Source organism: Panicum hallii, chromosome 7, assembly GCF_002211085.1.
Source record: "Panicum hallii strain FIL2 chromosome 7, PHallii_v3.1, whole genome shotgun sequence".
Classification (NCBI taxonomy): domain Eukaryota; kingdom Viridiplantae; phylum Streptophyta; class Magnoliopsida; order Poales; family Poaceae; genus Panicum; species Panicum hallii.
In genome coordinates this window covers 31,968,938-31,994,244 of record NC_038048.1, presented here as the reverse complement: position 1 = coordinate 31,994,244, position 25,307 = coordinate 31,968,938, and the positions used below count along the sequence as shown (strand labels likewise).

At 42.2% G+C, this 25,307-nt stretch overlaps 4 protein-coding genes across 5 annotated transcripts; 2 read left to right on the top strand and 2 right to left on the bottom strand.

The window, feature by feature from the left end:
* Positions 1-774: 774 nt before the first annotated feature.
* LOC112898912 (60S ribosomal protein L37a-1) lies at positions 775-2,944 on the top strand. Of its 2 annotated transcripts, XM_025967225.1 has the most exons (5): positions 775-891; positions 2,077-2,116; positions 2,199-2,287; positions 2,472-2,554; positions 2,640-2,944. In XM_025967225.1, exons 1-5 carry the CDS (start codon positions 889-891, stop codon positions 2,701-2,703), a joined length of 279 nt encoding a protein of 92 aa, XP_025823010.1. In that variant the 5' UTR covers positions 775-888; the 3' UTR covers positions 2,704-2,944. The 2 variants fall into 2 exon arrangements, with proteins under 2 accessions (XP_025823010.1, XP_025823011.1); XM_025967226.1 differs by lacking the exon at positions 775-891 and having other exon boundaries at positions 2,050-2,116.
* Positions 2,945-3,508: 564 nt separating this feature from the next.
* Positions 3,509-8,763, bottom strand: LOC112898924. The gene is made up of 8 exons (XM_025967238.1): positions 8,351-8,763; positions 8,044-8,088; positions 7,021-7,135; positions 5,749-5,815; positions 5,614-5,662; positions 5,005-5,102; positions 4,320-4,458; positions 3,509-3,815 (listed from the first exon to the last, which is right to left on the bottom strand). The coding sequence occupies exons 1-8, from the start codon at positions 8,759-8,761 to the stop codon at positions 3,669-3,671; spliced, it is 1,071 nt and encodes a 356-aa protein (XP_025823023.1). The 5' UTR covers positions 8,762-8,763; the 3' UTR covers positions 3,509-3,668.
* A 1,622-nt stretch (positions 8,764-10,385) lies between these two features.
* LOC112899064 lies at positions 10,386-10,961 on the bottom strand. Its single transcript, XM_025967393.1, has one exon. It carries the CDS (start codon positions 10,959-10,961, stop codon positions 10,386-10,388), a length of 576 nt encoding a protein of 191 aa, XP_025823178.1.
* A 10,227-nt stretch (positions 10,962-21,188) lies between these two features.
* Positions 21,189-23,090, top strand: LOC112900643 (protein FLOWERING LOCUS T-like). Its single transcript, XM_025969479.1, has 4 exons — positions 21,189-21,383; positions 21,529-21,590; positions 22,166-22,206; positions 22,831-23,090. Exons 1-4 carry the CDS (start codon positions 21,189-21,191, stop codon positions 23,088-23,090), a joined length of 558 nt encoding a protein of 185 aa, XP_025825264.1.
* The last annotated feature ends 2,217 nt before the right edge of the window (positions 23,091-25,307 follow it).

The following is a 25,307-nucleotide window of genomic DNA, read 5'->3' as shown; positions in this document are numbered from 1 at the left end:
ATTATTATTATAGGATCCTTGGTGTCGGTGCTGACATCATTAATCTTAAAATCCATAACTATATATCTATAACTATTTATACTTTTCTAAGCTATCTATATATGTTGGAGGTGAATGCGCATGCGTGCGAGCATATGCATTTTTGCCAAAAGAAAAGTCTATCTATCTACCTATCTATATCTATGACTAATCTATCTATGCCACAGTTATCTATTAATATCAGCATGTAACTGTCTATATCAAAATTGTCTTACCTATCTATAGTGATATTTATCAGTTTATATTGATATTTATCTACCTATGGACTTTGAAAAAATCATGTGAATAGAACCATAACTAAAACACATATCCATCCACCAAGTTCCGTAAATTTAAATTGTGTGGATTTAAATAAGAAAATATATGTAGAGATAAAACTATTCACTTTCTATGTCATTCTTGGGATGCCCTGAACCCTAAATACGGCACTAGAGGCGTATTTGCTTTCTGGCCTACGGCGCCGCACCGTGCGTAAGGTGCGGCGGCCGATTCGGCCGCCACACCTGCGGCGCAGGATGTGCGGCGCGGTGTGGCGCCGTGGTCCAGAAACCAAACAGCCCCTGAAACCAAAATCCAATCAAATTAAAAAAAAGCTTTCTATTTTGGTCGTGCACCAGTACCAACGCAGCCCAATTAAATTTGAGGGACCAAGGCCTAACTGCCTTTTTGGCCCGGCCCATAAGCAAGCAGGTAACAGTAGAGGGGCCCGATCCATATACTTCCGCGAAACCCTAGCACCGCTATATAACTTCCTTATCGTGCCTCCTCCAAGTACCCACCCGCAACCGCGCCGCCGCCGCCACCGCCGCAGCTACAGCCGCGCGCCTCGCTTCCTCTCCCGTCGCCGAGATGGTACGCAGCTTCTCCTCTTCCTCCCACTCTCCCTGCGCCAAAGAATTGTACCTCCTGTGGATCTTGTTTGCGCTCGGATGATGCGTAGTCATGGGAGCTTGCCGGGATGTGTTGTCGCGCGAGATCCTAGTTTTTAACTTGGCAGTTCAGCTACAATTCGGTATGCGCTCTGCGAGACTCCACAGTTTGGTTTCCGGTATAGGGGTTTGGCTTGATTTTCGCGTCCAGCAATCGTACTGTGGAGCACTCTTGTTTTTCCATTCCTCTTGGAACTTGCACGTTCTTAGTGTGTCCAAATAGGCCTGGAGTCCTTCGGTGTATATGAAATTGTGAGGTGTTGTGATTAGCGTGGCATAATCTCTTAAGTCTGCACCAATGTAACTATAATAAATTTATGATATTATCGTATTTATTATGATAAATCCGGATGCATCAGTATAGGCTACCAACCTAGATTCTTAGAATATCTTATTTTGTTGATTAGAAAGTTGTCACATCAAGCTCAATGGTGGCAAGTAATTTGTGAATAGACAGTTTACTGAAGTGTGTTGTATTTGTGGTTTTCATCCTGAATGCTTGGGCAAAATGCATTAGTCTAAATGCATTCTACATGTCTCATTCAATGCTCAGATGAAAATTAAACCTTATTTTAGACCATCAAATGACTACTAATTTATGTTCTCCTCATGTCAAGCTTGGGCCACCGTACTGCACCTGCAACAAGAAAGTAGCATCCAGTTCTAAGTTTAGTTGTTACATTCCATGGGTTGATTTGAGTTGTTATCCTTTTAGTATTCTGTTGTTCGTGTGTCCTGAAAAAGCAGCTTGTATTTTTTTCTGCTAGATATTCCTGTGTACATAGCTGTGCTTCACATCTGAAATTATTTTGAACTTTAGAGACAGGGTAATTTTTTTCTCTTGAGTGGAATGTTACAAATAATCACTAGCTTGACTTTATGATATTTTAGTATTCAAGGAATTAATTGGTAGGACCTGGAATGATGTTTTGTTCTTGTTGCGTATCAACCTACCTGAGTGTGTGCTATCCTTTGTGTTGGTAATCCTATATGCTAGTCTTGAAGCTGCATTAGTACTCAGATTTTATACTTTTTTTACCAGTTACATTGCATTGAACAATTTTAGTAAGCATCTTAGTGATTTGTTGTTCTTGCAATGCCTATGCAGACGAAGCGCACCAAGAAGGCCGGAATTGTTGGCAAATATGGTACGTGCTTAAAAAATATGGCTTATTTCTCAATTTTTGTATCTTGGATATGAAGTTAATCTTGCAAATTACAATGTTGTAGGAACTAGGTATGGTGCTAGCTTGCGTAAGCAAATCAAGAAGATGGAGGTATCCCAGCACTCCAAGTACTTCTGCGAGTTCTGTGGGAAGGTCGGCCTTCTATTAGTTGACCTGATCGTGCATTTGAGTTCACCGGTCTTAAAATATATTCCTTTTTCTATTTTGTTTGTTTTCTCCTATTTGAATGGTTCATGTTGGGCTATTTTATTTTCTAAGATATGGATGTGAAGAAGAATGATATTTTGCCCTAATACCACCTGTGTTGTCTTTCCAGTTTGCTGTGAAGAGGAAAGCAGTTGGAATTTGGGGATGTAAGGACTGTGGGAAGGTCAAGGCTGGTGGTGCTTATACCATGAAGTAATTTTTTGCTGACTTGCTTCTTGACATCCAAAACCATGCATTTACAAATTATACTTATAATTCTGTTAATGTGTATTTGCAGCACTGCTAGCGCGGTCACTGTCAGGAGCACAATCCGTCGCTTGAGGGAGCAGACTGAAGCGTAATTGTAGCTCTTCTCATCAGGCATCCCTGGGGTTCTCTATTTGAATCACTACAGGCTGTTTGGCCGAGAACATGCTCCAGTAATTTTGGTTTATGCTTTAGGATATCTAAAAGTGTGGTGCTAAGATTTGTACTTGGTTGCCATTATGACTTTGACAAGTGATATTTGATGCTATGCCCATCCTAATGGTGTCAAAGCTTGTTCTGGTTTTTACGCATCAGCAGCTGTTGTCGATGCCTTTTGCCTCTGCTCTCTGCCTCTACGTGTTGAAATGATACTGGTGTTGCTGCATGTTCTCTCCTAATCAGAGAACTAATTTCTATACCGGTCTGGACGTCTGGTGTTTCTTTTGCTTAGATCCTGTTAAGTAACATGCCTACGCCTGTGGCATCGTGTCATGCACCAGGGCTAATGCACCATTGCTGCTGTATCATCTGCTGAACTGAAATGATCTGTTTAGGCCAGTCGCAGCGCTCCGGCTTCTACGTCTGGAGCTGCCCGGTGGCGGTCTGGTGGACCCACCAATAGGCCAGAGCGCGCCATGGTGAGGGATGGTGGGTTTGAGCGGCAGCATCCGCAAGCTAGACATGGCATGCGCGTCTGCCTTCAAGCAAGGCAATTAGGCAAACCCGTTACTATAAAGTATAAACATAGCATAGCATCAAAATGTTTGTAAGTGGTTTCAAACTGGTTCAACATGGTGGAAGTGTGAAAGCATGCGGACGCAACGGACGGCACCTCATACACCCTAGGATTTTGTGCTCGGTTCTTCACGGCAAAGTCGATCTTGGAGAAAGCTTAGGCACTAGCTAACAATGAAATGACAAACTTTATTCCAATTGAACAACGATACTGGAAGCAATATCCGAGCACTAACTAGAAACTCCCTACCAACAGATGTCCAACAAAAAAAGAACAATAAGAATCATGGCTACTAAAATGTCGAAGGTTGAACCCATCCAACAATCACGGTGTCATTTTCTCTAACCACGTCAAGATTATTTCAGCTCCTTTCTCCCATGAGCAATCTAGCATCATATCGTGAGCTACACCTTCCACGCATACTGGTTGCACTCCGTAAAATCTCGAAGTTTCTGAGAGCCCTTCAGAATCCTAATTTAAGGAAACAAAGTGGTTAATGAAAGGAGGAAACAAGTTCCTTCAAGATGTATTCAAGCCACTGATAATTACAAGGAATAGGTATATGAACTTGTGCATCGTAAGTTGGAGGTAAGTCCGAAGAAGGGTTATTAGGTACATGGTGTTGTTGTAGTACATTGAAGTTCCTTCTTTATCGAATTTGCAATGTTGTACCACAACTACTTAAACAGCGCTCTTTCAAACAGTACTAACTGTTACTTTTTTCCATATCAAGCGGAACTGTGGATAAATGTAAATGATCAATATCTCAGGGACCACAATAATATGTCTGGTTGCTGTTTGTTGATATTGCAAAGTTCTAGGCATTTGTCGGTGTAACACTGAACTTTAAGCAGCAGTTATGTGGATAAAAATATGATTAAAAAAGATCTGTCAAAATGCAATAGAAATCAAGATTTTAGAAGCAAGATATTGCATCATACTATGAGTTTGAGAGGTGGAGGGAGGTTCACTCACAACAATAAAATCATTGTTTGCACCCATGACAAGAACTTCTGTTGTATTATCTGGTACAGAAGGTACAGGCAGTGCTGCATTTAGCTTCCTTAAGTCAAACATTGGCAATTTTGAGCTCTCCTTCATTAGTGCTTGGTACCTTCAAGATAGTGAGGCAGACAATGTTGTGACTGAAAAACAAACAGTAACAATGCAGTCTATAAATGTGTCATGAGTTCTCCATGTCCAATTCCTCAAAATGATGATCTCATACGAAAACCTTTGATTTGGCAAAGCTTAGATGAAAGAGAATGATAGAAGGTGAGGCACAAGCAAATTCCAATCAGAATGAAGAGAATAAATTATGAGTACTGATATAATTACGAGGGCTACTACTACTACGGCAACTATCACTACTACGATAATTATCATTATTACTATGACCACTACTCTGAAATAGCATGAACTGATGTCAACGAAAACAGCTATAGGTTACAAAGTTAGCTCATCCCTATGAGACAGTGGCTCAAAGAAGCAGCTATAGCGGAGGCATTGTGGAATAAATCACTAACTCATAAATTCGGAAACAGAAGGTACCATTGCCACTAAGGCACCACAGGTGCCAAGTTCATGATGTTGAACACTGTAACAATATTTTCAAAAGATTATATTTGAACGCAAGAGGAACTGTCATACATCTCATTACCTTAACACAAGTTCATCATCCATTTGTGGTGAAAAAAATGTTTCCTTACAGAGGGATAATGAATTTGCATATGCTTTTGCAGCCAAGCTGAGAGTCACCTGATAGGAAAATCATTGAAAATTTGATGGTCACCAATTACATAACTAAGTTGATATTAAAAAATATTAATAGAAACCTCTCAATGATATATAGAAAGAGAAATGTGATGGTTTCTAGTAACAAAAAGGGGGGAAACATCACATCATGTATGCAATTCATTTTATGATGACCTTAATGATGTCAGTAGCTATCTGTTGTCTATTTGAATAAAACAATTATCAACATGGTAATATAGCTGGATAATTCAGAAAATATAAATAATAAGTCAAGATTGAACGGAGAAAATCTAAGGAATATGATTTGCTTCTACAATGGTAAAGAAATGAGCATTTCTCATTTGTCATGGAGATTGATGGTGTATTTAGGTCTAAAACACAGAATAGATGTTTGAACCATTTGCTGATACTAGACAAAACAATTGCAAAACTAGGTTAGCTCAACAGATTCCAACACATCAAGTGAATAGTGATAGATCTCAACAGAAAAGTGTAATAACGCAGATCCATTTACCTTGAAAGCAGCAACAGGTTTAGTCAATAGGTAACGCCATACCAACCCACTGTTGATAAATGATACAAAGGAGTTGCAGAATGATAAGCAAAATAAAGATTGCAAATATGCAATAGATGACTTGATGAGAAATACCTATTTCCTGAGGGAGGCACAGAACATACAAGGACTGCACCAGCAAGCTTTGGATGAGATTCTGAACCTGGTATCAAGAAAGTTACATCAGACATACTTTGAAATAAAACTAAGGGATCATCATTACACACTTTGGTTGAAAATATTCTGAATCTATGTGAAATATCAATTCTAGACTTCTATCTAACTAAATCAATGAACAATTTGAAACAGGGCAATTAATCAATACGTATTATGTTTTGAAGGTACATAGCCTGGCATTGAAATACATATCAAGACATGTAATCATATCAGGATATTGTGGAAGAGGACTAAAGAGAATTTCTAGAAATGCTCAGGAAAGTGTCTGATTTTATCCTGTTTAATTTCTCATTGTTATCTAGGGAGAGTCGACAGATGCACAATTACTGTAGAATTGTAGATGTGTTGCATACCTACATTTGTATTATTATAAAACTGTATAACCGCTGAGTAATAAATTCTAAAAAAACTTGACCTGCGGGGGGGTATGACGGCCCCGGGCATTGACTAAGAGAAGACCTCTCACGCAGGCCAAGAAAATCCCCGAACCCCTACCCCACCCTTACATAGGGGTGCTGTTCCATGTACCGTAACCTGTGTGAGAGCGGGCCGGAGTGGGCCGAGACCAATTTTCCATGTGCTTTGGCGTGTAGGCAGGCGAGGGGATTTTTTTAACCCCAGCCTGAAATTCGCGCCCACCAGGAGTCGAACCCAGGACGTGAGGAGTGCCATGAGGCCACCTAACCAATCCAGCTAGGCACCCATTTGCAAATAATAAATTCTCATACCTAATGGGAGTATTATTAGTCTAGTATCTATGTACCAGATAACATATCAATATTTAGGAGTACCTGTCAACAACTATGATTCTTGTTCACCTTAAAACAAATGACCATGTAGACAGAACAACTCAGGCTCATAACCAAAGAGGTGAAAATAAGCAAAAAGAAACTTGAGATCCTCTAGGAAATCACTCTAGTTGTTGACTCTCTATTTAACTGATTTATAATGTCAAGATAAAATTTGCTAGATATGCTAAAGTGTCTCCAATTAGCTTGCTTTTTTGCTCCAAATGTAAGTAAGCAAGAAATCCATTGGAGAAAAGATTTGGATGTAGCATTAGCATGTCTATGTAGCTGAAACTTTTGATCCTCTGAATAATGCAAAATCAGTTAAGGTGGAACAGAAACATGCAAAGAATTGTAAAAGCAACAGTAAAGTTGAATGTGAGAAATCTTTGGAGGAGCATACCTTGCAAGCATGATATATATTGCTGCACAATCAAGCCTCCAAATGAATGTCCAATTAGTACAGGTGGCGAGGGGATCTCCTTCTGGATGAAATCAGCAATATCGCCAGTATGCGTCTACTGCAAGCCAATTACACATTGGCTTAACTCTAGTGAGACAATGAAATGGGCCAGCTCTACAGCATGAAGCGAAGTATTATAGTGAAATTTTTGGCTTAAACATTTTAATTTCTCATGTGATGGCACTTGAAACTTTGTTCATAGTATATGTTCAATATCTCCCGGAGTATTACTTCAAGTGACAGAGGGCCTGTTCAGATGAATGGGAAAGAGAAAGAGAAAGTGCAAAACTTTTGCTCTTTTGCACTTTTTTTGCACTTTTGGATCCAAACACCCCAAAGTGCAAAAGGGCAAATGCTACCGTAATTTTGCTAATTTTGGATTAATTAGGCTTAATAGATTCGTCTCGTCATTTAGTCCTCATCTATGTAATTAATTTTTTAATTAAACTATATTTAATACTTCTAATTAGCGTCCAAACATCTGATGTGACAGGAGCAAAAATTTTGCCATTTGCCCTTTTGCCATTTGGGGGTGGATCCAAACAGCCCCAGATTTACAGTGTTCAATGAGTAAAAGGCAAAGGGAGCGGTCAGCATAAATCCATAAACAACCTAGAATTATACTTACTATGTTGTGTGTAAAGTTACTCCAGCATACATCTGTCACATATTAACAGTTAAATGGAGTAGCGGTAACTCAGTAAGAATGAACTGACAGAACAACATCAAGTACGGCAGTGGTGGGCCCAAGGCCCGGCGAGCCTGGGCACCGGCCCGGGCTCCCTTATCTCCAACCCAGTGAAAAAATATTATGGGCCGTTGGCAGCCCAACACAAAACGCTGCAGCCCAATAGTTAGACATGGTGGAGTCAATAAGTTGGCCCAGGCTCCAGAAAATTCTGGGTCCGCCAACCAAGAATTTGAGACTACTTTGAATTCTCCACTGCTGCTTAGACTAATTACCTCAAGTGTGCCCGCCACTGCCTCCTGTGGAACACTACTTTCACCCTGCAGAAGTCCAGAACTAAGTCACTGAAGCTGTTAATGTTAATGTTCTACAAACAGATACTGGCAATGGGGGCAACGCAACAACCATCTGGTCAGTTGAATTGTACTGAATCATGTATCTAGCTAAGGTAAAATGCTAAACATGCAGACCCGTCCACAGGCTGGAATTTGTAGCCATTGTATTGTACTGAATCATCAGCAGCGACAGACGACAGTGACACCACCTACTGAAGCATTTCGACAGATACTGCGCGCGACTTGCCTGCGCGCGGAGGCTGAGGGCGTAGCAGGGGAACCCGGCCCGCGAGAAGTAGGGCAGCCAGTGCTCCGCCCAGCACCAGGCCGCGTGGAAGCTCCCGTGCACGAACACCAGCGGCGGGCGGCGCCCCCCCGGCGCCGGCGGGGGCTGCGCGATGACCTCGAGGTCGAGGCCGCACGGCAGGCGGTGGAAGCGGCGGGACTGGCCCTCCTGGAGCGCGTAGGCGCACGCGGCGCGGAGGAAGGGCCTCGCTGCCCTCCTCCTCATCCTCGGCGCCCGCGCCGGCGGCGAGCGGGGGAGGAAAGGAGGAGCGGCGAGGGTGGCGGTGGTCATGGGTGGCCGTTGGATAATGGGGATGGGGATGGATGCGAATGCGAGAGCGTGACGGCTCGCGGAGCGTTTCGTTGACAGCATGGATAATCCAGGGGCTGTTTGGTTCCACGCCTCGCTTGCCTAGCCTAAGGTTAGCCTGTTGTCTAAGCTATGGCATGTCTAATGTAGCTAAGTTCAGGTATGTGTTTGGTTCATGATCACACCTAAAGTTAGGTATTTAGTAAAAAAGTATGGTAGCAGTTTGGATGACTGCCACACCTACAGTTAGGCAATGTGTGGTAGCTGTTTGTTTTGCTACCACACCTAAAAGCCACTTAACCGTGATCTTCTGAAAATTGACATCAATGATAAAAAAGAGCTGTGTCATAGCTACAATGGACAACATTTAAACGGTACGAAGAAAACAGTTAACAATTATCTGACTTAAAGATGACAGATCTCACAGAAAAAACTGTGCAGACCGGAAATACAAAAGGAGATATCCTGAATTTTCTCGTTTCAGTACTCTCATAAACAAAAATATCACAACCGAAAAGTTGCAAGACTCTCACCCTGCAAAATTGACCATGCACAAACGAAACAAACACGGACAAAATCATAGCTGCTTGCCCCCACCTTATTGACTTCCTAGTCGCCAGAAGAAAACAAACTATCACATAATGTGCAACGAACCAATAAAAAATGTATACTGACATATGACTAGAATGCAGCGGAATGTATTGCAATGTAGCAGGTAAGAGTAAGAATCCAATAGGTAATCTGCAATAAATTAGTTCAGACATGAAATGCAAAAAAGAAATGCAAATGCAATGACTCATGGAGGAACCGATGATCAGAATAGCAGCTATGCTTAACTACAGGTATAGCTTATAAAATGCAGTAATCTGAACTTCGTACAATCCATTACATCATGCAGTGATCTTTTTTCATATGAAGAAAATTTCCCTGAGTTGAATTCCACTGCCAGGGAAAATCCATGCATGTTTTCAAATAGGATAAGATGTGAGGAGAAGAAATTCTCTAAATGTAGCATGACATATGGTCATATGGAAATCCTCATACAGAAATGAACAGCAGCCTTAGACCAAAACTAAAAACTCTTCTTTGTCAGTCTAGCATTTAAATAAATGCAAAATTATTATAGTAAATAACAACAAACAGACACAAGTGCCAAAGATGATGTTTCTTGCAAGCTCACCAGAGATGCAAAGCTCAAAAAACTAAGAGCTGCCAAACATTAATTAGCAGCTGTATCAAATAACATATAAGTTGGATACTAATGTAGCACTGTCCATAAAAGATCGTACCATTAGCAAAAGTACGTGAGCACCACCATGCTATCATCATCTTAGTTCTACACAAACTAGAGCAGCACCATAGTACCATCATCTTAGTGCTAGAAACTATATGAGCAGCACCATACTACCATCATTTTAGTGCTACAGAAACTATATGTGAGCATCACCATATATCTTCATTAGCTGTCATATATCAGCCTAAAAGAAAATCAAAAGAAGTGCCGTCATTGACACCATCCACCTTCAGTTAATTCTTGAATGAGTCTACAAATAGTTAATTCTTGAATGAGTCTACAAATGCAAAACAGCTCATTTTAGCAAAGTGCAAACAATGAAAGTAATAATGTATGAACTGAAACATATATCACCTGGCACTTAAACAAAATAGCAGTCAAGCACATAGAGAATTACAGTCCCGAATCACTGAGAAATTTGAATACCCATGATTGAAATGTCATCTCAGCTGAACCGGATAGAAAACCACGCATACCCTTTTGATCCTTATGTGCTAGAAAAGTTCCCACCATCAGCTTTTGATCGGTAGTTAATGTCATATTTTCAAGCCTTTGCCACAAGATAGCATCAGAATTAGGCATATGTGGTGGAGCCGGTGCCGGCTTCTTGAGTTCTTGTTGAAGGGTCACCAAAGTAGTTGCAATCGTATCCCCTATTTTTGACAACCGACTTTTCGGTCTCACATCTCTCTTGGGTGGTTTACCCTCAGCTCTAGGACGCTTCATTCCAGAGCTAGATGAGCTACCATCGCTAGTTTGGGATAAAAAGCTAGTTTGCTCATTTGTAGGAGAAGGCAAAGTGTCAGAATCATCACCTAGATCATCTTGAGGTTGAGCATAATTTGAAAAGTCATTGCATATGTCATCATTCAAGTCATTGTGTTCATCATCTTGTGTGTCATTCATGCAATTAGCGGCATCCATAGCAAGAGAACCGTCTGCATTGCTGTTACGGAACAATTCTTGCATTTCATTGTAGAATTTGATAGGCTTAGAAAGGTGCCTTCTTACTCTAACCTGCACAAAGTAACATATTACTTAGTTGTCTAAGTTACATTAAAACAGTAAAATATTAACAAAAATACATTGAAAAATAAAGAGCACCTGTAGTTTTGCCTTGTCTGATTCAGAGATAATTACCATAGACCTTGTTGCATCAAAAGTGTTACCACTCTTAGCTAAGGCTGATGCAACAAACTTCCAATTTTCCTTGTAGTGTCTCAGATGTCTCTCAACTTGGGTAGCACTTACCCCCATATTGAATTGTCTATTCAATGCTTCTGCACACTTGAAGTGGTGCTGTTTTTTAAGCTTGAAACCAGCATGTTGATCCTTTATGAACTCAATGAACCAACCAAACATAAACTTGGTTTGATCATCATCCCAAGTGATGGTCCTCTCACGAGCGGAGCCATCACCTTCAACCTTTTCTTTCTCTTTTCCTTTAACCATATCTGTACTCAAGATCAACAAATAAAAATATAGCAATGCAACAAAACAAGATCCGAATACAGCCGCTTTATATAGCTAATCAATAGCAACTAAATGCAACTATCAAATACAAGTACACAGGGTCTGAATACACCATCCAATACAAGTAAATAGGTCTGCATGCAACCACACACATCCAAATACAAACACACAATACAAGTACATAGATCCGAATACAAGCGCACATTTGTTGGGCTCAAATACATCAATTTCGATCCCATTCATCCCACATTTGTTGGGCTAACTGATCGCGCATATTTGCCCACAGCTGATTGTCTATATTCATATCACCATGGGAACGGTTGCTCCTTGGAAGAGTTCCAAGCCATGTTTCATCATCATAGACATAAATATCAGAACCCTCGTCTATTATAAGGTTATGCAAAGTGCAGCAAGCTAATACTATCTTTACTTGAGTTTTAAGAGGAAAAAATGGCTGACTTGTTAGTATCTTAAATCTGTTTTTGAGTGTGCCAAATGACCGCTCAATAGTTGTCCTAAGGGAGGAGTGACAAAGATTGAACAATTCCCTTGGATTCTCTGGTCGCCTAGTCCCCTGAAACTCCTTAAGATGGTACCGAACACCTCGATACGGAGGTAATATACCAGGTCTAGCAGCGTAACCAACATCAGCTAGAAAATAGTGATCTACAATTGGATTTAGCTAAAGTTAGGTAATATTTTTTAAGGCAAAACACTAGGCATCACTTATGACTTTACTAAATACCTTCTGGAATTTTTAATCGTGAGGGGCGTGACAGTTCATCTTGTAGCACATAGGAATCATGAGCTGACCCTTCCCATCCAGCCAAGACATATGTGAACCTAAGATCAAAGTCCACGACAGCTAACACATTTTATGTTGGATAGTGTTTTCTACCTCTAAACCTATCCTGCATATATAGAGGAACCGATGCTGGGATATGAGTGCCATCCAGAGCCCCTATACATTTCTAGGAAAAATAAAAAAAAGTTATTCTATTAGTAGGTACTACAAATTAACGAATATAAGATTAAATTCTAATTACATATGTATATGTTACCTTAAAGTATGGGTGAAATCTTTCTGGGCTGTTGGATATTTTTGGATGTGTCTTGGTGGTTCTCATGGTAATGACGTCGCGGGACAGAGTGCATAGAGCATCTAGAACAGCATTGAAGTATCTACTAACTGTCTCTTCGGAACGCAAAAATTCAAAGGCAACCGACCTATTTGTCCATCTGTGGCCAACAAACTTCATGAACATAGCAAGCTGCTCTTCAATAGAGACGTTGAAAGGATCGATGGACCAAGAAGGGGGGTGAATTGGGCCTTTTTCAATTTCTAAAACAATATAAAGCAACCTTAACCTATGTAAAGCTAGAAAGGCACCAATTCACCAACCGGGTAACTAAACTACCTAGGCAAGCTAGGATAGATAAAAAGAGGTAAAGCCTAGCAAGGTAGAGCTAACTAGTGATCCCTAAATCAAGCACATGAATAAATTGCATGAAAGATAATGCTTGAATAAGTAAAGGGGACAAGAGACAACCGGATTTTTTCCCATGGTATCGATGTGTTGGCACACACCCCTAATCCACGTTGTGACACTCACAAAGAGTATTGTCACCTCCCAAGTCACCAAGACGAGGGCGCTCACTAAGAGTCTCCGTTCACCATCCCAGTGTGGTGGAGATCAAGCCACGTACAATTTTCTTCTCCGGGCTTCCACAATCCTTGGCAAGCTCCGCGAGAATCACCTCGATCACCAAGATCGCCTAGGTGATGCCAATCACCAAGAGTAACATGCTAAGGCCTTCACTTGAGTAAGAACCGATCACCAAGAACGGATGCACACAAGCTTCTCTCTACTCAAGTCCTTAATCTTGCTTCTTAAATGATTGAATGAACAAGTGTGTGAAATGATGAAGCTCAAGGTGGCTCTTGACTATAGTATGAGTGTTTGGATGTTGCCTGGTGTCAAGAGTAGTAAAATGACCCATTGGAGGGGTATATATAGGCAGCTCACACGAATAGAGCCGTTGGAGAAAAATCTGCCAGAAAACTGCGTAGCGCCGGTTAATCCGACGTCCCTCCAATAGTCATCGTCGGTTTAACCGGTGAATGTAAACTACCCCTTCTGAAAACTAGCCGTTACACCTTGGGCAGATTAACCGTCGTATCATCGGTTTAACCGGTGAGTGTAGTCATCCATTGATCAACTGAAAAACCAAGTCTCTGGACAACTGCACCGATGTCCAATTTCAAATATCGTCGGTTTAACCGGTGAGTGTAGTTGTCCACTGATCAACTGAAAAACCAAGTCTCTGGACAACTGCACCGACGTCCAATTTCAAATATCGTCGGTTTAACCGGTGTATTGACCTGTCCAGACACTGCTGACCTTGTTTAACCGACGTATAGAAAAGTTGAGGCGTCGGTTAAACCGGTGTTAATGATTTTTCCTGATTTTGCCTTTTCTGACTTGAGTCTTGAATGAAATCCAAATATTCTTGAGATATAAGTTGAAGAACCACTTATTGGAGCTTTTAGAAACCTGAGTGACCATTGTGTGCATCCATTTTCAAATGACCATGTCCATGCTCAAGTTACTAAGCCTAAACCCCTCTTAATAGTGCGATCACTACAAAACTATAAAACCTATACTAACCTAAGTGTCCTTCTCAACCTTATGACACTTAGGACTAGAAAGATCCTTAGTCTTGACATATTATTGAGTTGAATGCCGAGATCGCCTTTTTGAATAATGAAAATTAGGGGCCTCTTTTGACATATGACCAAATGAGCGATAATGATCTATAAAGCTGCACAAACTCATTAGTCACAATAATGGTTGTCATTAATCACCGAAACTTACCTTGAGGGCCTAGATGCTTACAGACGTTCATACTGTCTTGTAACAACCCACGAGACCTTAAATGGTCACATATCCTATGAAAAACGGCTTTACGCATTCGCAACTCACTAATACAATTAGCCTCGGTCCCATTATACAAACGGTTGAGACGCCTTTAACTTTCTAAATCTTTTTCTAGCAAAGAACCATATTTGATGTACCTCCTGGACAATCTATTTTCTTGCAACTTGTACCATAACATAACAACGCAGATTGCCATGCAAATAAGAATCCTTCTTCTTCGAATTTCATAATAATACCAATACTCAAGATTCAACATTTTTTCACCCATTTATACAAATTATAAACTAATTAGAATGCATACAACTCATGCTTATACAAGTAGAGGAACGAAAATATACCTTGCAGAAGTTCCAATAGATTGTCCTGCTCAATAATCCCTGCTCAGTAATCCCTGAAAAAAGGTAAAAGCCACAAAATTAGTGAAGCAATTTGGAGCAAATCCATGGAGGTACTGCACGGCGGCGCACAGAGCTGGGCGGCCCCGGCCATGGCAGAGCCCCTGCCTGCACGCGGCGCCCCTGCCTGCCGCCGCCGCCCCTGGCAGCGGCCCCTCTGGCCGCAGCCCAGGCCATGGCCGAGCCCCGCAGCGCCTCTGGCCACAGCCCACGCCGTGGCCGAGCCCCGCGGCGCCCCTGTCAGCCGCCCACGGCGCCCCTGGCCGCAGCCCATGCCGTGGCGGCGCCCCTGGCCGCCGCCCACAGCACCCCCCTGGCCGCAGCCCACGCGGTGGCGGCGCCCCCCTGGCCGCCGCCCGCGGCGCCCCTCGCCGCTGCCCATGGCGACCCTCTGCCACGGATCCGCGACCTTCCCGCTGCAGCTCGTGCCGTGGTGCCGCCGCCGCCACGGATCCGCGACCTCCCTGCCCCGCCTCCCGCAGCAGCTGCGGGCCGCCGCCGCCACGGCCAATGCGCCGCCGCCATGGCCAATCCGCCGCTGCGGCTGCCGGATCGTGCCCTACCCCCATCTTTTCCCCAATGAGGTGAGGCGCGACGGGATCGTACCTGGAGGAGCTCCGGCGACGGCAGGGAGATGGGGAGTGCGGCGCGACGCAGGGAGATGGGGAGTGCGGCGCTCGTTTCGATCACCGAAGGTTAGGCATTTTTTTTGTGAGGCGAAGGGGTGCCGGCCTGCCTAACTTCTGCGGCGTGCCTACGGTTAGCTGCGAAACAAACCGGGGCCGCCGCCGCTGGCTGTTTTGCGTCTCAGCTGTCTTGAGCCGAGGTATTTGGGAGTTGGTCCCAATTATTCAGAAAAGTTTTTGTCAAAACAACAGCAAAAGCTTTACCGCAAGTTTTATTAGAAGAAGAAAATTAAAAAAAATTGCAGGAAACCGGACGAAAAAACCATTCTACTGTGTAAGCGACACCATTCTCAACAACTACGGGGGAAAAAACTGATCTATACTAATAACTTATCCAACTTAGCAAAAACAATTACTCAACTAAAACCGCTCACCAGCACACGAGTTTAACCGGATTAAAAGAGAAGTCATGATCTGCTTGGTGGTGATGGTGGGCATGGGGCCGATAAGGCTGTGGTTCCAAGCTCTAATAGAACTTCACACAATCATAGAACCTTTTTCTCAATAATCACGTTGATGTGTCATCCGTCTCTATCAGCTCACGTTCTTGGTGAACTTTGAATCTACTTTATGTCATTTTCTTTATCAGAATTTATCGGACTATTCCTCAAAGAATCTTCAGGGATTAAGATATATAACACGTGAAGGTATGCATACATAGATCATTCCTGATACCTTGTTTCTGGTTCAAATTTGAAATAACGTAATAAATGTATCGATGTTCCTCTCCCACCAACATAATATACTGAGCTCCACGTCTCACACACCCCTTTTAAAATGAAGCCAAATTTCTAAAGGACATGGAACCTAATCGAGAAGACAAAGCAAACTGAATGCCCAAACATATATAAAAAGTGGCGATTTGATAAATGTATGCATGGGTATATTAATTTGAAGTACGATTACCTTGCACCTCATATTCAAATAATTAATAGAGTCAATAGGTTCTGTGTGATGAATCTATCCTACATAACATTATATATATAATACCTGTCTTGACACCGTACCGACCTAAGTTAACCCTACAAGATATGGATCCAATCATAGATCGATGCACTCACAAATCAACTCAACATGAGAATTTCCTTTTGCTCCTTCAAAAGAAAAACTAAAGCTGGACATGCTTCCTTTATTTCTGCACTCTCAAATCTCATTTGGTATGTATCTACACTGTTTCAGGGGGTAATTAGGAGGGCTCCTTGTGAGGAGCTCCACCGGCTCCAAAACGGCTCCGGCTCCTTTATTTTTTATTGAAAATGGCTCCTCATACAAAATGTTTGGTAGGGCTCCTCTGGAGAAGCTGGAGCTGGAACCGGTTAGAAACCCTACCAAACAGGATCTCAATATAATAATACGGCATACTCCTTTATTCTTTTATCACCGACTCTTTCCAACCTATCTGCGTTAGTTATTGCAGTATCTGTCAGGCGTGTTATGGTTGCTTGGGCTCTTTCATAGCCATAGGCTAAGAACTGTGACCCCACTTGCTCCTTCCTTTCCCCTTCTTCCTCCCCGACAAATCCTCTCTACGTCACTTCAGCATGCTCCGGCATGTATGCCCATGCCTCCTTGCTTATCAGGAAGTTTCATTACACTCTTGCCCTTAATTAGCCTCCTCCACCATCTATCACTAGATCTATTCACATTTCACTAATTAGTCTATGATGAGATGTCCTATCTTACCTCCCCTAGCTACCAGTTTGAAATGTGTTCACCATCCTCCATCCTCACATGGCTCAAGCGGTGCAACACCGCAACCACTGTAGGCTTGACAATTGCACGCCATCCCTAGCCATCACTGGGGCTCCAGCCAACCCATCTCGAATCTAAACCTTTAGGGACATTTGTATGATCCAAGAAAGTACAAGAATTGAAAAAAAAGTTGGCCATTACGAGCTCTTGGAAAATAGCATATTATTGCCTTTTTCCCCCGATGATCACATGCATGCGCTAGCTGCCTTAATGTAAGATCAAATGCTATCTCATGTCCTGTGTGGTCATGAACTTTCAATCTACTTTAATTTAGCATCCTTTTTTCATTTTTGTGCATCTATTGAACCTAATGTTTCTTGATGATGAACCTCAAGGATTGAAACTATATATCCTCAATCTCACCTCCTAGAATTTGAACATGACATCAGTGGCATAAAATTCCTAACTTTGATTTGTACAGATGACAAATGCAGACAACTGTGTTCATCATATATACTGATATATATGCATATATAGTACATCCAAGATATGTACTAGACCACACCTTGTTTCGAATTCAAATTCCAAATGGTGTCATACATGTACCAATTGTAACTGTATGGTGTTTGATAATGGGCATTAATCAAAATGCTAATGATTATCCTTGTTTCGAAATGTACAAATGTCGTGCTCCACTGCACCCACGCTACTCTTCCATCTCCTGCCCCATCCTAATAATTAAGATGAACCCAAATTTGTAAATGCCAGGAAGCCGAACCCCAAAAGACAAGCTGAATGCATAAATTTAGAAACCCATATCGGAAAAGCTATGCAAATTATTTGATGCGACGGTGTACATATGGCTTTATTATTAATCAAAATTCATAGAGAGAAAGTATGTTTATTGCTGATCTCACATAGTGATGAACTAATTGACATAGACTCATGAGCTATGTCAGTGTTTGGCGATGCCTGGACAATTATTCCATCCCTCATGACATTGACACCTTCGTCGGATAGATGCTGTCAGCCCTACTTGATACTGACACATTTGCAAGATGGCCAAATTAACATAACCAAAACCCAACCTGAGAAATTATTTTAAGTTCTTTTCTCTCCCTCAGCTCCAAAGAAAAAAAAAAGATCATGGGTTCTTTTGAAAGGAGGGACTTGCTTTCTACGTCGTCAAAGAAATCTTTTTGTTGTGTTACCGTTTCAACGGAATGCGTTGCATCATCGGACTGTTTCCATCCCTATCCGTCCAAGGATAAGCTCGTGAAAAGGCCCTAGTATAAAGCAGCTAGATAGGGCGCGTCGTCGTAATACGGCCGGCCGTAGTCTCTCGGCTCGTACGGTGTACACATGGTCGGTTCTGGCCCTGCGGGTCTTCGTTCTCGATCCGGCCGGCCGGCGGTTAGCTAGCTAGGAGTGGAACGCGACCTGTGGACACTGTACGTAGATTCGAGGCGATGTCTACCCGTAGCATGCAGACCGATGGAATCGAGCTGTTGTGCCAAAAGGAAGTAAGGAAAGGGATAGATTCAGATATGCGTGTGAGGACGTCGGGGAGAAAAGGAAGAAGCTAAGGTAGCTACGCAAGCGACTGTTTCTTTCCTCGCACTTTAATTTGCTGAATTTGCATGCGTTGCCGAATATCATTGCTTGTAGACCCGGAACCCTGAGAGAGATCGCTTTTGTCTTCGAGACAGAGAGAGACCGGCCGGTTCAGAGATGCGTATGCCGAATGCGTCGTCTACGCTCCGAGAAGAATCCTTGGTGAGTGGTGCGCGCGCTACCTAAAAATGGTGGCTCTGACCTTCAAACACGCGTGAGGAAATCTTGTGCACGTGCTAAAATATTTGCTGCTGTTAATTAGTTTATCGTCGCTGTCAATAATGACGAATCAAAGCCAACGACGGACCAAGCAAATGTTCTGCACTTTAGAAATAGGTAGAGATAAATATATGGACACTTACCACACTGTTTATGCCTGCACTTTAGAAATACGTAGAGATAAACATATGGACACTTACCACACTGTTTATGCGTGGTAGGAAATCATATAATGCCTTTAAAACTCAATGTCCAAATATTCTTTTTTCAAGAACATACATGAGCAGTTATCTCATTACAAAGAAGAGAATTACAACGACGCAGCTTTAACAGAGATACAGTATATCCTCAAGTAAGAAAATTGGTTTTTTATGGAATGTAAGAAAATTGTAGATCGATCGAGTACTCTAGCATCTCTGATCCTACCCTGATAGAAGCACTCAACCTTGCATGTGCCTTCTCGACATCATGGATCGAGCCTCCGGCCATCAAAATGGCACTATGGATTGTGATTGATCCAATCAAATAAACCATGGGCTATAGGTCGATCTAGCTTCGCCGTGTTGGCAAATTAAAAGTCAGACCAACCAATGCAAGCCAACATCGGTCTTCGGCTACGAAACAAAAAAGCAGCTCCGCATGTCCTCTTCCACTGAACGTGCAGGACATGGTTATGCCTTCTCGACATCATGGACTGTTAGTTTTTACTATAGTATATTGCAGATACTTTACTAAACACGATCTATTTGATTCTAGACCTTGATTTGTTGGCTTGGGTACGGTGTCTTTTTGTTTGTAATCTTTTGGAACCCTGGGTATTGATGTTTTAAAGTGATTGCTTGCCATTGGCATATAGTAAGTGGATGCAGGGATAAGAAGCAGTGAAGGGGCATGCAGATGGTCACACCATGCTGGATATGATGTCCTCATGGAAAATTCGGAAATACGATGGGTTAACATCAAAGGATATATGTCACTAAGAGAAGATGGTCGTCCCGTGACCTTGTCTTAAGAGAGGATATCAAATTAACCTTTTAAGAAGCCCTAGCTTAACGGTCGCAGTCTCCCAAAAAGAGGCCCTACCAACCGAGTTTCTCCAATGGATAATGGGTCGGACATGCATCAATTTGGAGAAAATAGTGATTTCAAACATTCTAACCAAAAGGGCAAACAAATTTAATAATGCAGCTAACTAATAAGGCAATGCAATCTCAACAAAGGCATGGGCAGCATCCTAGCTAGCCAACATTGCTGCTTGTTTTTGCCATATGACTGCTGTTTGGATGCAAACTTTTGGTGGCAACCAATAACAGCCAAATACACAAGGCACACAAGAAATTGGTAAAAGGCGCGCACAACGACCTGGGGTTGCAAACCAAATGTGCCTCAAATCCAATAATAATCCATGTACTCAGTAACCAGTCAATATTTTAAGTTGATTTTAACAATAGTACATAATACGGCTTTAGTCTCGGTACCGGGACTAAATGGGTCTGCAACGTCAAAAAATCAATTGCGAGCACTGGGTCTGCAACGTCAAAAAATCAATTGCGAGCACCAACCCATAGGACTTGAACTCAAGACCTCTTGCCACGCATATCACTTCCCTACAACCCCACCTACATATCACATGCAACTCTAGATGGGATATGTTTCTTTTAAACTAACCTATGAAAGACCCTTTAGTCCGGGTTGGAACCAGCAACCGGGACTAAAGATTACCGCCGCCCCCTATCCATTGGACCCGGGACTAAAGCCTTCATTAGTCTCGGGTCCAACAGCAGCCGGGACTAATGTCAAAGATCAAAGACCATTTCTGTACTAGTGTAAATCTATGTATATGATTATGTTTTCATATTACTAACCCCATGGGAGTTGACCGTTAGGTCCCAGTTGCAAGGAGAATACTTCACCGCCCATCAAAGGGGGGAATATCCAGCAATCTCCAAGCTTTAGTTCAAAGACTCAGAGCAGGCCGGGTTCCGTCCAAAGATTCCAAAGCCAGTTGTTTTCTCATGATATGCTTGAGCTTGAGCCTCAGTCGTCGCTCACTATATAAGTATTGTTACCATCCTCTCAGCTTATACCTACAACTCTACAAGCAAGGCCCACGGTACTCCAAGATCACCAGCGCTGATCTGATCACAGTAGATAGCAGTTCATCAAGCAATACTGGAAATGGCAGCTATCGATTCCTTGGTTACAGCTCATGTCATAGGAGATGTCTTGGACCCCTTTAACACCAGCGCTGATCTGATGGTCCTATTCAACGGTGCTCCTATTATCAGTGGCATGGAGTTGCGCTCCGCGGCGGTGTCCGATAGGCCGACGGTCGAGATTGGAGGAGATGACTATCGCGATGCATATACCCTGGTAAACTCATGACATATGTTGATTGTTATATTGACAAGTTAAATTTAGATGCTGGTGCTATCGCGGATACCTTTACTTTGTTATGGTTGATATATATTTATTTCATGTAGTGTGGTAATAACTTTGCATAAAATTGTGCCGACAGGTGATGGTCGATCCCGATGCTCCTAACCCAAGCAACCCAACGTTGAGGGAGTACCTGCACTGGTGAGGGCGACCCCAGACCATTATTGTTGGGTTGTTTTACTCACGTACAATATCTTAGTATACTATACCATATATGCAGATCGATGTGATTCCCATAATTTCAGTGCATGTATTATTAGGGTTTGTTTTTTTCGTTTGTGGGCGAAAACACTGAATTTGGCGAATTTTAATCTAGATTTCTACACAATATACTGATTGTTGAGTATTTTAAGTTTCAAAAGTGGCTAACATGACCATGTCTATCCACGAAATGAGTAGGAAGACATGAGACACCCTAAAAAGAAAACATCAATCTAGAATAACATTAGCGTATGGCTGCAACAAAAGCACAAAGACTAAGCTAGGTAACAATATAATGGATTTTTGGTTTGTATTATTTCCTTCCCCACCAAAAAACAGCGAAGTTCACAAATTCCGATGAAATTTTGAAACCAATGTATTGCAATCACGTGTCAAGACGACATAAGTTTGTGATCGGTTGTAAAATTGTTTTTTCAAGATGATTGTTTGCTTCATATGTAGTATGCACATCAAGTAATGCTAACAACTTCCAATCAATTCATGTTTCCATGCAGGATGGTGACTGACATACCAGCATCAACTGACAATACATACGGTTAGTGCACCTGCATGCATTCTCAGTTTTGAAACAAGTAAACGTAACATGTCTACTTCTATGATTTATATATATGTGCTCGTGCATGGGTGGCTATTTTGATATTTTGAACAATATATGCATACATTTATGCATGCTGATCCCGATCCATCACCCCATTATACTTTACTGCTTTTGTTTCCATTAGTTTAAGGCGTATTTTGATTTGAAATAGTAAACAAAAGTATATCAATATATATATATATATTTGTACTCAGTACACTTTTAAGATGATGCTAAATTAGTGGCAGTTGAAACATTATATTTTGAGAGAAAATACCAAAGTAGGTGTAAAACGGATGAAGCAACTCTAATTCTCCATGTATCAACGATGAAGCCAGTACAATGGATGAAGCAGCGGGTACATGGAATATAATTATTGCATACGGCCCCATTGTTCGAAATATTTAATTGGATCTCTTCAAGAAAAAAAGAAATATTTAATTGGTGCATCACTCTTTGTCTCCATCTTACTTTCGAACTCAACTGCAAAGTGGCCGGTAGTTATTATATTTTGAGAGTGATTATATTTTTGGTACATCAGCTGAGTTCGTTACTGCTGGATTATTCTTTGCATACATGCAGGCCGCGAGCTCGTATGCTACGAGCCCCCTTCCCCGGCGACGGGCATCCACCGCATGGTGCTGATATTATTCCGGCAGCTCGGCCGGGAGACGGTGTTCGCGCCGTCGAGGCGCCACAACTTCAACACCCGTGGCTTCGCCCGCCGCTACAACCTCGGCGCGCCCGTCGCGGCAATGTACTTCAACTGCCAGCGCCAGTCCGGCTCCGGCGGCCCGAGGTTCACCGGGGCTTACACCAGCCGCCGCCGTGCCGCCGGCTGATCGAGATCTTCATCGGCCGGCGTACGTCTACACACATGGAATGTATAAGAGAATTAAACGTGTAGGATGCATAATAATACACGTCCGTACTACATACACATATCGACATACATATATGGTTATAATAAAGTTTGGTGTGTGCTGCATGCAGATATATATATACGGAATTAATATATAAATATATATATAGCCAGATCGATATATATATGGGTGTGCAATTTGTAAGCATTGTACGTAGCATGTGTATGGAATAATGAAGGATTCTCGGTTAATACACAGAAAGTTAACTGATCTCAATTATCGATGGACTTATCTCTGAAAATACTGGGTGCCATCCTTATTAATTGCCTACAATGCCTAGCTCCTAAGCCTCTCTAATATCGTGGCAGTGGCGGCAAGCAGGCTATATCGCTTACCATGCATTCGAGCCTCAGCGGTCCTCTGCTGATGAGTTCAATCTATCTTAGTCTTGACAGTTTTTGACACTATGACATTTCTTATTATGGGATCTCCATTGCCTTATTCTCTTGATATATAGCACCGTATCAAGGATAATCTCACTATATGCATGACCCTTTGAAAGAAATCAGTGCTCGTAGCCTAAGAGAATAAGGAAGTGAAGAGGGGAAGGGAGTGAATTAGATAATTCTAAAACCTTAACCAATGTCTCAAACTAGTTTGTACAAAAATATAAACTAGACCATGCTATCTACATGTGCAACTAAGGTTCAAATAGTGTAAAACCCTCATCCCAAAGAGTTTTGCAACCTATAGCCAATCCTAGGAAGATAGTCAAGCTAGTTTGCACAAAAACATAAACTAGATCATGCTATCTAGATGTGCAACTGAGGTTCAACTAACGTGAAACCCTCATCCCAAAGAGTTTTGCAACCTATAGCCAATCCTAACAAGATACTACACTAAGAAAGTAAAAGCACATAAGTTGCAAGAGTAATGCAAAAACGTAAAGGCGGGGATGAGAGAAAGCAAACTCTTGATGTGAGGATTTATCCCGTGGTATCGGTAGCCACTAAGCCACCCCTTGTCCATGTTGTTGAAGCACTCACTAAGAATATTGCTTCCCGATACCAAGTCTCTTATGGGACTCCCCTTGACTTGCCACAAAGGCTAGGCCACTAAGGCTCACGCCACGTCCCCCGGTCACCTTGATGCCGCCTTCACTACGGAGCTTCCCACGAAAGAGGGGTCCCGTCGTCCTCCGCACAAAGCCGTTGTCGCCGCTCCATACCAATCCAGAGGGTCGAAGACTTGCCGATGAGACACGAAGACTCCAAGAGGCTGGCACACCGAGCTACAAGCTTGAGGTTCACTTAAAAACCATCACAAGGTCATAACACCTCGCTCTCACACTCTCTCTAGAGCTATCCTAGCACTACACCTCACAAAGCTTGTGCTAAACCTAAGGATTTGATCAATGAGCTCTTTGGCTGGCTTGGAGAACTTTAGTAGAGTTTTTTAGCTTCTCACGAACTCCAGCCACCTCAAATAATCCAGGGTAAGGTCTTATATAGGCTAGAGGGCAGCTCATAGCCTCTGCTTGCTTTTACCCATAAAAGCATAAAGTGTCGGTTAAACCGGTCGGCACCGACGGTTTAACCGGTCACACTGACCCTTTCTGCTAGCCGTTGAACTCCAACTGTCTTCTTCTGCTAACGTCATTACACCGACGCCTTGCACCGATGGGTGCGGTTCAATCGGTGCTGAAAACTTTTAGACTTCTCCAACTCCAAACCCTTCTGTATCAGTAAACTACAAATGCACCTACGCCTTCTTTTTAACCGTCGGTTCAACCAATGCCTTTATGTTTCTTCACTTGATCGTCATGGCACTCGACAGATGCACCGATGTATTCAACCGATGCTTTGTCGGTTAAACTGGTGCTACTGACTTGATCACAGTAGCATTTTCCCAATGCACCAATTAGTACAATTTTCATACCGTCGGTTTAACCGGTCGTTCTTTTTCTGCTGTCGTTTGTCCAAATCATCGATGCGGTCATTTGGACACCTTGACAACGATTTGGACTATCTTATATATGGATTGAACTCCATCCATAGGACCTAGAAATCTTACAAACTTGAGCTCACAAACTCGTTAGTCCTATTAATATTAACTATGTTATCACACAATCACCAAAATTACAACTATAGCCTAATGGGGCCATATTTCTTACAATCTCCCCTTCTTGTGATTGAT

Excerpts from the sequence above, each read along its gene's own strand:
- LOC112898912 (XM_025967226.1), top strand. The coding sequence starts at position 2,065 with ATGCCTATGCAGACGAAGCGCACCAAGAAGGCCGGAATTGTTGGCAAA. Across the intron at positions 2,117-2,198 it reads CGGAATTGTTGGCAAATATG|GAACTAGGTATGGTGCTAGC; the intron begins GTACGTGCTTAA and ends ACAATGTTGTAG. Across the intron at positions 2,288-2,471 it reads TCTGCGAGTTCTGTGGGAAG|TTTGCTGTGAAGAGGAAAGC; the intron begins GTCGGCCTTCTA and ends TTGTCTTTCCAG.
- LOC112898924 (XM_025967238.1), bottom strand. The coding sequence starts at position 8,761 with ATGCTGTCAACGAAACGCTCCGCGAGCCGTCACGCTCTCGCATTCGCA. Across the intron at positions 5,663-5,748 it reads GTGCCTCCCTCAGGAAATAG|TGGGTTGGTATGGCGTTACC; the intron begins GTATTTCTCATC and ends ATTTATCAACAG. Across the intron at positions 3,816-4,319 it reads CAAACAATGATTTTATTGTT|GATTCTGAAGGGCTCTCAGA; the intron begins GTGAGTGAACCT and ends TCCTTAAATTAG.
- LOC112899064 (XM_025967393.1), bottom strand. The coding sequence starts at position 10,961 with ATGCAAGAATTGTTCCGTAACAGCAATGCAGACGGTTCTCTTGCTATG.
- LOC112900643 (XM_025969479.1), top strand. The coding sequence starts at position 21,189 with ATGGCAGCTATCGATTCCTTGGTTACAGCTCATGTCATAGGAGATGTC. Across the intron at positions 21,384-21,528 it reads ATCGCGATGCATATACCCTG|GTGATGGTCGATCCCGATGC; the intron begins GTAAACTCATGA and ends TTGTGCCGACAG. Across the intron at positions 21,591-22,165 it reads TTGAGGGAGTACCTGCACTG|GATGGTGACTGACATACCAG; the intron begins GTGAGGGCGACC and ends GTTTCCATGCAG.